The sequence below is a fragment of the Lemur catta genome, chromosome 1 (genome assembly GCF_020740605.2).
Source record: "Lemur catta isolate mLemCat1 chromosome 1, mLemCat1.pri, whole genome shotgun sequence".
Taxonomy (NCBI): domain Eukaryota; kingdom Metazoa; phylum Chordata; class Mammalia; order Primates; family Lemuridae; genus Lemur; species Lemur catta.
The window spans coordinates 272,059,030-272,074,188 of NC_059128.1; the positions used below are offsets into that span (position 1 = coordinate 272,059,030).

Here is a 15,159-nt window from a genome sequence, read left to right on the forward strand (position 1 = left end):
AAAATTTAAACATAGTAAAAGGGAACAAGGTACACTTCAGAAAAATCACTCATAAAATACTCTTTTTTATATTTTTAAGATATATTTTAATAATAATGAGTTTCATTGTTTTTGAACTCTATTGACTCAGTAACAGTTTTCTTAATAACTCAATTTTAACCCTATGTTTAAAGTCAATATTTTTTTCTTTAATTAAACTTTCTCTTTATTGTTCTTAAGTCTGTCATCAAGATTTTTAAACTTGGGCATGACTGACTTCTCTATTTTCAGATTTGAATGTTTTGACATATATGATAATATGATTTAAAGATTTTTTACTAAATGAAATTCTAAGAAATTCTTAATAGTTCAAATATTAATGAGGAAAATAGATAATTAGGTAGGAAGGCAAAACACATGAGTTTTCAGGGAAATTTACCTTGAAGAATAGTGGTATAATACATATCATTTCAGAGGCTACAATTCTATTATGGTAATAGCATTACTTAAACATTAATAGTGGGTAGTCTATGGTTAAGTTTTTAAAAATATTGTTAACTTTAAAATAATTTCCAATTTTACTAATCACACATATTTCTTATTTATAGGAACTCTCTTTACACTTCTATAAGAATATTTAGGGGCTAATTGAATATTTTTCATTTAACATCTTGAGTTTTAGTACAAGCTTAATTCATATTTATTTAGTGTATTCATTCCTTTATTAAAGACACATTTATTGAGGGTGTACTTTGTGCCAGGCCTTTTCTAGTGCTAAGGATAAAGCATAACACAAAAAGACAAAGTCTCTGTCTTCGTAGAGTTTATATTCTTGTAGGAATAGGTTTTTTTTTTTTTTTTATTCTCTCCTCTTCGGGAGCAGATATTGAACAAACAAATCAAACTGTAACATATCTGGTCAAAAGGGCTGTGAAGAAAAGGAAAGCAGGTGAGGGAGAAAGAATAGGGAGGGGCTGCTGTATTCCACAGTGCTTCATAGAAGGCCCCTCCAGTAAAGTGGTATTTGAACAGCCTGGATAGGGGATGGCTCTAGGCAGGGGGAGCAACAAGGGCTTGGCATGTAAGAATTAGTGAAGTACAGGGTCTGTGGTATAGACCCAGTGGAGTTGAAACCAAAGGACTTTTTGTCTTTAAGGTAGAGGAGAAAGAGTTTGGACAGAGGAACTCGAGAGCAAAGATGTGCTAGTATTGGGCCTGGACTTGGGGGCATGGGATGTGTTCTCTTGGCTCAGTGATTTGTCCATCAAACATCCCTTTATGTGCCCTTTCACCTCTTTGTGACTCAGTTTCCACATCCCCAAATGAGCCACATCCAGGAGAAACAGAGAGGAGATAGTGAAATGCAAAGCAAATGACCTTTTGGATAAATAAAGGTCAATATTATGCTTCACATAATCAATTGCAAAAGCTATTATCTGCATGACTATTGGATCAAACTCTTAGTGGGTGCTGTGTTCTACCACCCTTTTTTTTTCTTTAACTAGTAGTGGCATGACCTGACACAGTTATTCTACTCACTTTTACAACACCCTGGTGAACCATCCTCTTCTTGTCTGGTAAATCCTCAATTTCCTTTTTACAGTTTATAATAATAATAACAGGAACAGTAAGATCACAGCCTAAAAAACCCTCTCTTAGTTGGGATGACAGTAAAATCTTTAGGCAGAACAGGTTCTCTTCCATCCATTGGGACTGACCTGTGTCAAGCTTCCTGCCCACAGGACTGCCATCAGCCCAGGCCACCGGCAGCCCCCCGAGGTGGAAGCATGACCTCATACTCGGTCTGATTCTGCATGAATTTCGAGGCTCTATCACTCTTCTCAGTGGTCTTCCTCATCTCAGTCAATATGTACAAACTGCTTTGTCAGCTCAGTATAATTGAACACACAGACACTTTTCTTTGGTAAATTAAGCCATACTTGTGATGAATATTCAATATTTGGCATGCATCCATAATCTATGTTAACATAGCTTCAAACTGTAACTCTTTTAGCAGTACAAACCAAATTCAGGTAAAAATTATTTGAGATCTTATCCTGTGATAGAAATCTCATTGGAAGGCAGGGAGGTGGGCAGAAGATTTTGAACCATGTTTGAACTCATTGGAATTAGAAATCCAAGAGGAAGAAGAGAAAAACTGACATATTAGCATCTTTTCTGTCTCCCTCTCTCTCTTTCTCTCTGGTGTTCTCTCTCCCTCTCGGAAGTCTAGTATTTCCTTGGATATTCTCTACTTGTTCTTATTCAAAGCAATGTTTCAAATCACCCCAAGGCTCATTTGTACCAAGATGTTTTCCGCCATTATCTTCCAGCTCACTTTGTATATTTTAAAAGTTATTTCAGGTTTGAAAAACAGTCAGGGAGCCTGAACACGGACTCATCCAGAACCACTTCATTCATTCATTTGTTTCATTTTTTTCATGCTTTCCTCATAATAAAAGAAACAAAGAAATCCCGCGTTCATTTCTCTGAGAGATGATACCTTTCAGTTATCAGTAAATTGCATCTTAAAAGCAAGAGTGCTCCTCCTGATGATGGGAACAGGGAATAAAATACTATGACAATTTAAAATGCTATTACCTGTCCACATTCCTGATATCTTTTTCCTTAGATGCCACTGTTCCTACACAGAAAGCATTTTTTCTTATTATTTCCTGGTATTTTCTTCATCACCCAGGGAGCTTCATTAGAGAAATAAGGTGAAGGTAGGTGCATTTGACAACAAGAGAAAAATGGTGTTAGCAAGAAGCTCTATGATGAGGCAGTTCACGATTTATCTGCTCAGCAGAGTGTCTCTGACTTGTCAGGAGGCGGGCTTGGCATCTGCTTCAAGAGCAACATATGGCTGGTGCTACGCACTGTCAGTGTCTGGAGAGTGCCTATATGCGTCTAGGACAGGGAGACTGTGAATGCATGGACTGTATGTAAATCTAGCATTTTCCCACATCTCTTCAACTTGCTGAGCCAGGGCAGAAGGGGGAAATTGGTTCTGCAAACCGCCTAGGCAGGTTGTTCCTCCTCTTCCCTCCTCCCTCCCCAAGGCCACATTCCCAGAGGTAAACCTCTCTTGGCTTTGCTTCCTGCTTTGTCTTCATTTGGTTGTTGGTGGTGGCTACTCTTGTCAACTTCTTTATCTGAGGCAGGTACAGTTAGGAAGCTAAAAATAGCAGTTTGTATAGTAGCCAGTTACAGCCTTTCGAAATACCTACAAAGCTTACTCCTTCTTCTCTCGTACAAGTCAAGGCACACGTTATAACACTTTCCCCTCACGTTTTAAAGGCATATGAGATTCTTCACCTAACCCCTAAGGCATGCGAGCATTCTCTCAAAGTATTATATTTTGAAACTACTTACTGTCATCATGCCATCCAAGAGGCCAGTCTCGGGCCTGGGCGGGGCCTGCAGCCTCTCCATGGACCACTTCTCGATGATGGAGGACACGTGAGGGTTGTCGATGTTAAGCAGCCGGAACCCAGTCATGTTTACGCCGCTGTACCTATAGAGTTCCAGATCTAAAGCAAATAAGTCCTGTGCAGTATTAAAAATGATAAAAGTAGAAAAGAATTAGCATTTTTGATTTCCCTTATGCAAAAGAGAGTTAATGAATATAGAAGCAACAAATACAGTAGTTCCCCCCTCCCAACTCCACCATCTTTGATTTTGTGGTCCATGGTTTTAACTACCCAAGTTCAACCATGGTTGGAAAATATTAAATAAAAAATTCCAGAAATAAACGATTCAGATTTTTTAAATTGCCCACTCTTCTGAGTAATGGGGGGAAGTCTTACACTGTCCCACTCTGTTTTGCCTACAACATGAATCCTTCCTTTGTCCAGCATTTCCATGATCTAGATGCCACCCACCCATTAGTCATGTAGGAGATGTCTCAGATCAATTGTCACAGTATGGCACTGCTTGGGTCCAAGGCACCCTTATTATATTTCATAACGGCTCCAAAATGCAAGAGTACTGCACCTAATTTATAAAATAAACTTTATCCTAAGTATGTATGTATGGGAAAATCATAATATATAGAGAATTTGGCATTATCCTAGGTTTCAGGCATCCTCTGGGGTCCTTGAAATGTATCTGTCTCCGACAAGAGGGACTACTGTAGATTAAAACAAAAATGCAGCCATATCACACCGTTTCAATAAAAGAACATATCCCGTGGTTACTTGTTCACATACTGCCTAAGAAACTCTAAGGCAGCAAGCAGCTTTCATTTTCATCTATTTTTTGCAATATTGTTAGTATGGATAAGCCAAGAAGAGGAATTTGGCTTTTGATAATTAGTATGCCCTTGGGCACAGGATATCACTTTCTGAAAAGCTAAGAATTCTGTTCCTAGGATATAGTCTTTGGGGAGTTGGAAGCCATATTTATGTGCATTTGGTTCAATGTTTTATTTTATAGATGAAGAAACTGAGGTTCTGGGTGGTGACGACCAGGCCAAGCATGAAGCTCAGTGGCAGTACCACTCTTCTTCATCACCTCTGTTCTGGGTCTTGCCACAGAGGTGCAGTTTGAAAGTTGCATATGCATTTGACAGGAAGATCACTACTGCTAGAAATAAAGCGTCTCCTGGATCACTTGAAAAGAACTCATATCTCATACAATGAGCACATGAAGGATACTTGTTGGACATGTGCTCAGAATGAGAATCACAGAGTTCTCTTCAGAGAATACACTGGAGCATATTGCACGGGTGTGAGAACATCTTAACAATAGAACTCATTCCCTTTCAGAAAATGTTTCAGACAAAAAAAAAAAAAAAACCTTGTATTTTCTATCACAGATGAGGCTGTGTGTAAACCAGAAGTTTCTAAGTTGATTCATATTTAAAACGGACATGTGATAATTTCAACTTTTTTCTTATGTAAAAAGATTAAATGCAAAAAAGTATCACATTTAAGAAGAAACCAAACTTTCAAAATAACATTTCACAAAAAAAAAACCCTTCTATAAAAATTTCCTAACAATGTAACTGCTTTCTGAAAGTGCAATCAATATAAGACAGTACATTATCAGTGATGATAGTGGTTACTCAAGTGCAGCAGCTTCAGAAAGACTGTGATTTGCATTTGCAGAAGATGCATACAAATTTATTCTTTTGACGAGCTCTTCTCTCTTCCAAAATATCTTTGGACTAGGCAGTGGAACTGTAAGAGCACAGCTCTGTGCTCCTAACTGAGTAACAGAAAAGGTGTCCAGTACTGCCTTTTAAAGCAGTGCTTTATTAGTATTTTTTCTTTGGACTAAGTAACTAATTTTTTTGTTTAACTTTTATTAATAGTCCTGGACAAGAACAATAAGAATATAAAATCCAACAGGGCAGAATGCAGAAAAAAAATCAAAAGAAAAGAATAAAAGAAGCAAGTTTAAAGAAAAAAGCCCAGGACAGAATGATTCCTTTAACATACTCGATGAATAGAGAAAAGGTTATTCCAGCTATAGACAGTCAAATAGAAACTTCCAGAACACATATTGAATCCTTCAAGGATCTAATAGTAAGCAAATTTAACATTTTAAAATGAAATACATTAAACATACGCAAAATTAGTTTGTCCTACAATTTGGAGTTTTCTGTGAAATATGGAATTGGAAACTCCAAGTCCTTATTTGTGACACCCCGTTGTGAGTGCAGGATGAGGACTGCAGAAATGTGAGGGGTGAACATGAACAAGAAGTGCACAATTTGTGCATCCTCAAGGGTCTCCACTGAGGACCAATCTTCTTAGTTTCCATTGTTCATATTCTTTTTCAAATTTCTCTAATACCAGCTCTTTGGGGTGTGTACAGCTGAGGCTGGTAGAAAGTTCCAAGGCAGATGGCCATGTCACCTTGAGAAATCCCTGGGTGTTCATAGTGACAGGGGAAGAACTATGTTTGTGAGCAGAGCAAGACAGTTTGCAGTTTCCAAGGTTCTGAAAGAGGATGTGATCAGGATGCAGGAAGATCGGGTGTGAGGACCATGGAAACCTTAAGTCAGGAACTCCTGCCACGCACCCTGAGCACACTCCACGCTCAGTAGCAGTAATGATTTTCACAACTATCTCAAAGCAGTCATCACGTAATGTCCTTTCCACCCCTTTATGTTCTCAGAGATACTTGAGTCACAAATAAAATTTGCTTCTTCTGTGAATGGTGTAACAGCTCCTTGGTCCTTATTCTAAATTCTTTGAATGCCCCATTCTCTACCTTGTCAGTTTTATTTGCTATAATGGTAGTCAGTAATTACTGAGTCCCCCAGAATCTGGGTAGATTTTAGTTGATACACTCCTACAAAGTGGAAATGAAGGTCAATTCTGTGTTTTCCTCACAAGTGAGCAAGTGGAGTGTATGGGGGTGTGTGGAGAGGTGGGGCAGGCTGTCCCTGATTTCTGAAATTGACTGAATGAAAGATATCATAACATTTTGATATGTTAAATGTCCTAAATCATTCTCTCTTGATCGGGTGGTCTCTCCAAATTTAAGATGTCTTAGAGTTTCTTTTGGATTTCTGAAGTTTAAAACCATGATTTCTCTTAATAGTGCAAAATATTAAATGTGTAAAGCTTCTCCCAAACTCGTCTTCTTGAAGGTTTTCCAAACCTATGACAGGTGACCCCTAGCTAACTCAGTTATCTACTGGACACAGGCAGGAAAGCCACATCAAATCAAAGAATGTCAAGATACCCTTGGATCCACCTTCTAATGTATACAGAAATTGTAAATGATGCTTCCTTATGAATAGTTTGTACTTTGATAGTTTCTATTTAATGGAATTTTCATTTTAATCCTTCTCTGAATGCACCCACATTGATGCTAGTTAAAAAAAGAAAGGAAGAAACCTGCATTACTGGATTTAAAGCGTTCTTAGAAAGGTAAGGGAAATCTCCATGGCAATATCCTGCCTTTGACACCAGTGGTGCTAACTTCGAAATAGCTGTGTAAAGATGTTTTCCACCATGTGGAATACACTTCTGCCAGATGTGCTTACCAGGGTTGTGAAAAAGTAGTGATAATACTCAGTCATCATGCCCATGAACAGAATCTGCAAAAGAGAAACAAGGAGAAAGAATCAGGAACAGAATTCTAATAAGAAGTGGATAATTACTAGGGTGACTATGAAAGCTTGGGAACATAGAACAGGAAGAGGCTTTGGAAATGCACAGACTCAGCAGATCAGAAACCTGAGGGCAATTAGTGGCTGATGTGGATTGAGGCCACTGACCTCCAGCCGATACCGTTTTCATTACACACTGCTTTGACTCACATCAAAGTTATCGGTCTGATGTTCAAATTTAAAAATAGTTTATGCTCAACAAATTTTATCTGTGGAGTTGTCTGTAATGGCACAGGGCTTTGTTTTTCCCACTGCCTGGGCTTCTGAGTGATCTCATACTTAGAAATATATATTTTATTGACCTCCATAGCCTTAGCACTTAGCACAAGGCTTCATTCAGACTAGAATTAGTTAAATGTTGAATTGGCAATGCTGTTATGTAAACACATGTAAGCGAGGATTTATAAATGAGTACATCTCTGAAACCTTTCTCTCTATCCCTTTTCTGTGTTATCCCACAGAATGAGTAGGAGAAGAGATGATTAGTTTATCGATGGAAGGATGGGGACTATTCGTATACAAATTTCACACTGTCTCTTAATTCTGTTTCTCAGTTAACCTGCTTGGGATCTTAATAGTTCATTCTGTGAGTGTGTATATTGTTCTTACTTTGTGGGAGAGGAGAGAGAGAGGAGGTGAATAAAAAGGACAGGGGTTCTAGGTAAAGATAGTTCATTAAACTCTGATCTTATGTTAGGATTCCCAGAAATGGTGTCAACTGAGAAGTCACGAGTGGTTTGGAGATAAGCTCTTCCTTCTGAACCTTCTGAATAAGGATATCACCTTCCTTAGGGCGGGTTAACAAAAAGGACTATTTGGGTGCTGCTTTTTGGTCTTTGTATAGAAATAAATAGAGATGATTCAGAAATCACATTTCCAAGTTAGTTTTCCCCAGCTCTGGTCACTTAGGGATGCAAATGAGAATATCCTCTGGAAGTTTTAAAATCAGAGTCTTAGGCTCCAGCACAGAGACATCCTGAATTAGAATTTTTGAGAGGGCAGCCTAGGTTTCTGCATTTCACATCTGTGGTTGAGAATCACTGCTCTATGGAAAACATGTACATTTGCATTAAAGAACAAAGACTTTCAGATCTTCAATTGAAGAGATGAATTGAAAAGGTCTGGAAAAAGGCACCACAGGTTATCAGAGGTCCTAGAAGGTGCCTAAGATATGTAAACTAGAATGATTTTACATGAAAGGGAATAAAGAATAAAGAGGGTATTTGGTGACAGCACATAACACAGTGCGAACACCAATCTGACACTTCTTAACGCTGTTTCTACTAACGTGGAAACCAGAGGAATATTTACTGAAATTGTAATGTCATGAAGATAAGATAAATGACAGGAAACTCTCTCCATGAATCATGAGCCTACAGCACGTAAGTCACTCCTATGATGATAACAAGACCAGGCGCACAAAAGGATTTTTAAAAGGGTAGACTTGCTTTAAGGCCATCAATAACATTTAAAGCCATGCATGGTGAGGTCTTGTTAACTGGTCTCTTATATCATTCGAGCATAAAGAGCTGGCCTGCCAGGGTCAGTCAGGAATCCAATTTTTCACTTTGGTCATTAGATCGCATAATTGCAGCCCAGACTACCTCTTGAAAGGAAACTGGACAAGTTTTATGTTTAGATATACAGCCGGATACAAAGGTTTTAAATATTGTTTCTGAAACTGAAAATAAAACACAAAGGCATCTGAATCTGTAGCTTTTCACTTAGGCAAAATTTTCTTTTTAAACTTATTATGGAAGCTTTTGATCCGCTGTTGAGGGCATAAGCATTTTTTTAACAACCATTTAACTAATTATTTTTTATTATTTTTTAAATAATTCCTAGAGGCAAATATGTATTTGATATGCCTCTTATTCGGTGATAGGAAAGAGACATGAAAATGCAATGAATAAACAGCCAAAGGGTCCACTTTTATTGCAAAAGAACCCTTGGGTCCTCCAGGTACGATTTTTATTTGCTGTACTAGAAAAATCCCTGTTCCCTTTCCTAGCTAGTTGTTTGGATCAGTGCCTTTCGGTTCTTCCCTTGAATTTACTAGAAATAAATGGGAATTAAGGAAGCAGTATAGTCATTGATCGTTGGCTCGTCAACTTTGTGAACACTCTAGAACTCAGGTGAAAGGAAAACTTCTAGGTCAGAACAACAAAGGCTATGGTACCAAAGGTGGTGCTTTTAAAACAATCGTTCTTACAGTAGTCTGTAGACTGCTTTGAACCAGTAGCCCTGTCGTCTGATAGTAGCCTACTTTATAAATATAACTATTGCATTCACATTATGATTTTCTCTCTGCATGTTGGTATTTCAACTAAAAGTCATTAAGGGATTAAGGAAAGGTCACATCAAGATAAATGTCAGTTTTAAAAATAAAAACTATAATCATGATATGGGGAATTTTCTGATAGTTCTTTGCAGAACTGATTTTTTCCTAAGAAAGACTACCTTCTTTGGATTTTGGTACTGTACTTGTCCGCTGAACTGACCAAGTGGTGCTGATCTTGGCAGTATATATACTTTACCAGGGCAGTATTGCTAGAAACTAGTTCTGGCTCTATTTAAGTCATTTTTATTGACACAAAACACATCATGTCACACATACTAATATGGAATAAATGTGGCTATCAATACTGTTCGTATTTATAGCATATTTTCCTTAATTGCTTCCACTAATATGTTCTAATAATGCTTGTTTCCTACTGGAATTATTCTTACTAAATAACTTTCAACATCATATCATTATCTTTTGATAACATGATGTGTCTAAAATAGAGAGAATGTTGAATACCTACTATCCCTCTTAATTTTAGAAGATTCCTTATGTGGACATCATTACTACTGTTTGCAATTTCCCAACTCAAAGGCATGTAATATAGAGTTGCATTTCCTGGTCCCTGTGCTTGGGTAGGTCCATGTGCTGGTTTTGGCCACCAAGGTGGGAACAATACTGACATGTGTCACCCTCCAGAGATCTCACTCCTCCAACACAGGACTAACATTATTATCAGTGCTAGAACAAGCTGTCTTTTTTTAATACATTTTTCTTTCATAAAAACCACAAGTCATATAAATGATCTTATTTACAACTTTGTTTCGATCGCTAGGAAGTTTAGGGTCAAAATTGTGAGTCGTTCATTAGCAACTAGTCAGGAACATAGGATAATATATTCCACATGTGCTAATGTCATCCAGCTATATGTTTTTCTTACCTAGTTTTCCCCTTTGTGCCAAATCTCTACCCCTTATAAAGATATTTATCACTTTGTTTCAAATGTATTTTTCTGAGCTGCTCCAAATCTTTGTAGAATAAAGATATTACAGATTAATAAAAAAATCATGATTGGGACAAGCACAAATAATTTTTTCCCATGAAAAGAGGTGAACTCTTCAGATCTGATGTAGCTGGCTTAGGTTAGAGTAACAAAAAAGAAGGCCTCCAACAAAACAATTCTCTTTCCCCTGCTTGCTGCAGGGCTTACCATTCATAGTTAATCATACTTCATATTGCTGCAGAATCAATTATAAGAACTTAAAAGAGACCAATACCAAAAGACTTAAAATCTTACAGACTTACGACATTCCAACCTGTCTAGATAACATAATCCTTAAACCAGCAAGGGGAAGGGTGGCCTGTACCTATTGTAATGTTTTCTCTGTATTATGCTACTAAGGATGAAAATACCACGAGACTATATCATTGTTTCAGTTGTTAGAAAATAACTACTGTTTTTCTTTTCATTTGTAGTTAAACTGGTTCATCAGAAGGCAGAAACTCAATGCCAGTTGGCTCTTGAAAGGATGATTCGATGGTCGCACTCTTATCAATGCACCCTTGGACATGGTCATGGCTTAATAACAATAGTGATCCCATGTCAGTCCAGCCGCTTTCTGGAAGTTTTTTGACAGAACCTTCATGACTTTGTTCACAATAGCATCGACCCTCCTTGCTCTAGCCTAGTTGTTCTTGGCAATGATGAGCTCTTAGATTTTGATGGGTGAAGTTATCAAGTGCAGACAGCCTGAGCAGCAGCAAGACCATAGTTTAGTTTGTCTTGTAAGTCCTCACTGAAGTCTAAGTGAACATGTTGAAGAAATAGTTTGTATGGGTCTAATGTCTGTGCTTGGTCATAGAATCATCCCATAAGACACTAGGAAAGTCTTTGGATCAAAGTCTTCCAACAAAAGGTTTTGGGTATCCTATGAAGCATGTACTGTATTTCAATCTGATCATTTCCCAGAAGGCAATGCAGTGCTGTGGAGACAGCAACAAAAAAAATTCTTCCCCACAAATTCTCAGCATCCATCACTAAAGGCAATCCATATGTCACAAATAATTGACATTATGCTGCTGTTGTAGCAGAAACTTAAAATGCAAACTGAAGGGCTCCTAAGCAATTCTGAGGCATTCTTGTAATACTTATACTGTTTTTTTACTGCTTTTTTCCATTGAAAAATAGGCATCTTGGAAGTTTATATTGACTAACCTGAAGTATATTTCTCCTTTTATAGCCTTCACAATATCAAGATGAATTCTAAACCAGACATATTTTGTAGTCAATAATTTCAAATAAATAACTTGTGAACATGCAATGTGGCTAAAGTAATAGTTTTACCTCAAGATAGAAATAAGTTTTTTTCAGCGTAGACATCTTCAGGAAACCAGTTGAATGATATCAAGTCTCAGAGCAGCAATTTTAAGATGAAAATTTGTGCTCCAGGGGGTAGCTCTTTTTCATTTGCTAACTTCTATACTTTAGGCTATATCTGTACTATCTTCTGAGCTGGATGTTCCTTCAGCCATACAATTTTTAATGTTGGTAATCCATGGAACAAGCTAGGTATAAGTAGGTCTTTACATGAGTTTTTAATTGTTTTAAAAAATACACTCATGCCACATTGAATGACTATAGCTCACACCTACAAAAGTAACAGTAGGATGTATATAACATAGCACATTAGACCCCAGAAAATCCTGACATACAGAAAAACATACCCATTTCATTATGGAGCAGGCTGAATAATGGTTCCTTAAAGATGTCCACATCTTAATTCCAGAACCTTTTAATATGTGACTTTACATGGAGGAAGATTTTACAGATATGACTGAATGAAAGATTTTGAGATGAAGAGATTTCCCTGAATTTTCTGAGTGGGCCCAATGTACTAACAAGGGCCCTTATAAGATGGAAGCAGAAGGGTCATGAGGCAGAGAAGATGTAAACGGAAATGTGGAAATGGAGGGAGAAGGAGAGAGGTGATGTGAGGTGGAGCCACAAGCCAAGGAATGAGGACAGCCTTTACAAGCCGGAAAAGGCAAGGAATTGGATTCTCCCCTGAAGCCTCCAGAAAGAGAGAAGCCCTTCTTGATTTTGGATTTCTGACCTCCATAACTGTAAAAGAATAAATTTTTATTGTTTTAAGCCACTAAATTTGTGATAATTTGTTACAGCAGCAACAGAAAACCAATACACCTCATTTTCCCATCTTTCTGTGATTATGGTGCATGTAATTGACAACTTAGTTACATTAACATCAGATGGATGTATCAAAAGGAAAAATGACTTTTTTTGTTTGAGATTTACAACTTTCTAAATTTCTCTACTATTCACATACACATGCTAACCACATGCATGTTACACAGATACATGCTAAGCACAGAGTCTAGAATGTTTTCTTCCATTTGAAGACACTGCTATACCATTTACAAACTCAGACAACTTTCCTCCTGACACCAAGTTAGACTGAAGAAAAGCAAAGGATATTTCATGAAGAGTTAGTGAATAGAATAACTGTACTATTTGGAAGTGTCTCTCAGTCTTACCTCCTTTATAAGCTACTTTCTCCAGAGGTATGGTCTGGGGGAGAAAGGAAGCTGGATTTCCCATGGCAGAATTGTTAGGGAGAGATAAGGAGGAAGGGAGAGGAACAGACATTTTGTCTGTGATAAGAGGATGTAAGAACTGACCAACCAGAAAGAGGCAGAGAAACTGCAAATTGGAGATATGGTTAAGGGCACAAACCCGGTAAACTGGAGCATGTACATTAGGAGGTTTTAATTGTCCCTAACTGACCATCTAATTAGCATTGTGGTTTTGACACCCCGCCATGGGCTTTCTTGAGGGATTCTGGGAGGACGCATGTGCACAGATTAAGGAATTTATGTAAGGAAATACGTCAATCACCCAGGGGCGGGGAAATGGAAACTCCACCTAAAGCGAGGAGGGGTAATTCGTTGATCATATAAAAATATGTGTGTATTAGAAACTCGGGGTCATCTCCATTCACAGAGATAGACCCGTTCCCTCTCTGGAACATACTGTGCTTAATGAATCTTGGTGCTTGGCTTGCTTGCATCTGTTTGGCCTGCTCATTTGTGTCATCAACTTAGTCTCAGTTACCATTCTTTGATACTGAGATAAGAACCAGGAAACGCACACACCTGACCAGAATGAAACAGGCAATCTGGCAAACAGGAGAGAGTAGAGCTTTGGAGGATTACATGACCCTAAGAAATAAACTCTTCGAAACATCCAGAAGAAATTGGTAGAAAGACGGTGTGCAAGAAAGAATATAGTGAAAGAAAAGCTTTAACAGCAAAGTGTTGAGCAAATTCTAGCAGGTGGACAGTTAACAGAGAATATGTTGAATAATTCAGTGTAATCTTTTTGCAATAAGCTTCTTTTATTAATATAATAGCGATAATAAAAACTATACTTCAAATTTGCCTGAGGGTAACCTTTCAAAAGAGAGATGGGGTGAAATAAGTGGTGGTCTTGCTGGTCTCATGAGATATCTATAGCCCAGTATAGTTATCATGAGTCTGGGGCCTGATCTTCAATTCTCTGGGTGACTTTACTTTGCTAATTTATCTGAAACTATTAGGCTTAGAAAATAATTATTTATATCAGTGTTTCTCAGTGTATTAGAATCACTAAGAAACTTTGAAAAAATCAATGCCTGAACCCCATCCATAAATATTCTGATTTATTTTTGTCTGGAATATGTCTGAGACATTGATATTTATTAAAAGCTCTCCAGGTGATACTTTATGTGCAGCCAGTGGTGAGAACCACTGATTTATATTAATCAAACTCATATTTTTAAGTCATAACAATAATAAACACAGCTACTGCCTGCTGAGAGCTATGACATGACCACTGCAATTCTTTACATATAATTGGAGAGAAAGTATTATTTTCGATTTGTAGATTTGAGAGATAAAACATAGTTATAGTATTTGAACCCAGGTTTGATTTCAGTCCCGGCCTCTTAGTACTACATTAATTCATTAATAGATTACGGGAGGCATAGGTGGCGAGAAAATCAATAATTTGCACAAAGTCCTTCTGGACTTTGAGAACTCAAATAAAAGCATATAGTTGTTAGGTGAGAGAAAAGTTAGAACCTCAGGACTAGAAGCTTTATCTTAAGTAGGATGTCTCCATCAAGCCAAGAGAGCTTGATAAGTTGCTCATCTATTTCTGAGGGAGCTTCCTGTCCAGAGAGCTGGACCCAGCTATGAAAGGTTCTCCTTTAGATGATCCTTGAGGTGCTACGAGGTGCCTCACTCATGGTTCTCCTTCTGTAGGAATTCAAACGTACATTGATTTCCTATTATGACATCCCTTTAGATATTAGAATTAATTAGATCCAGTTTTTCTTGTGATTTTAAATTTCTTTTGTGACATTCAGGAAGAACCTTAGTCTCCTTAGTGGATTAAGAAAGAATAGTTTTTAAAAACTTGTGACAGATATTTTTTGGCTAAAACTGTGTAATAGATGTAATAAATATTTTTGTGTATGGATGTTACAGTGGCAGTGGGTATGAGGTGTGGAGAGCTCTGCATAGCATGTTAAGCATGTTAAGCAACATGTCATTTTATTATGAATGCGAAGACCCGGGTGGAGGTGCAAGGTCAGTGCTCAGGAATTTCAAACATGGGAGGCACAAGGTCAGATATTTTACCTAAAATGAATAGTTTTTCAGACTACATGGGGGCTGGATGAAGAAAAGAAGGGGAAGAAGGGACTTGTGG

The 15,159-nt window shown here is 37.7% G+C and overlaps 1 protein-coding gene across 9 annotated transcripts in view; it reads right to left on the bottom strand.

Moving 5' to 3' along the window:
- Positions 1–15,159, bottom strand: part of GRIK1 (glutamate ionotropic receptor kainate type subunit 1) — a 378,899-nt gene that overhangs the window by 103,300 nt on the left and 260,440 nt on the right. For all 9 annotated transcript variants that reach the window (XM_045540531.1, XM_045540530.1, XM_045540527.1 and 6 more), the window contains 2 exons: positions 6,983–7,036; positions 3,355–3,528 (listed from right to left, as the gene is read on the bottom strand). In XM_045540531.1, the coding sequence (XP_045396487.1) occupies positions 3,355–3,528; positions 6,983–7,036 (228 nt within the window). The remainder of the gene's footprint in view (positions 1–3,354; positions 3,529–6,982; positions 7,037–15,159) is intronic.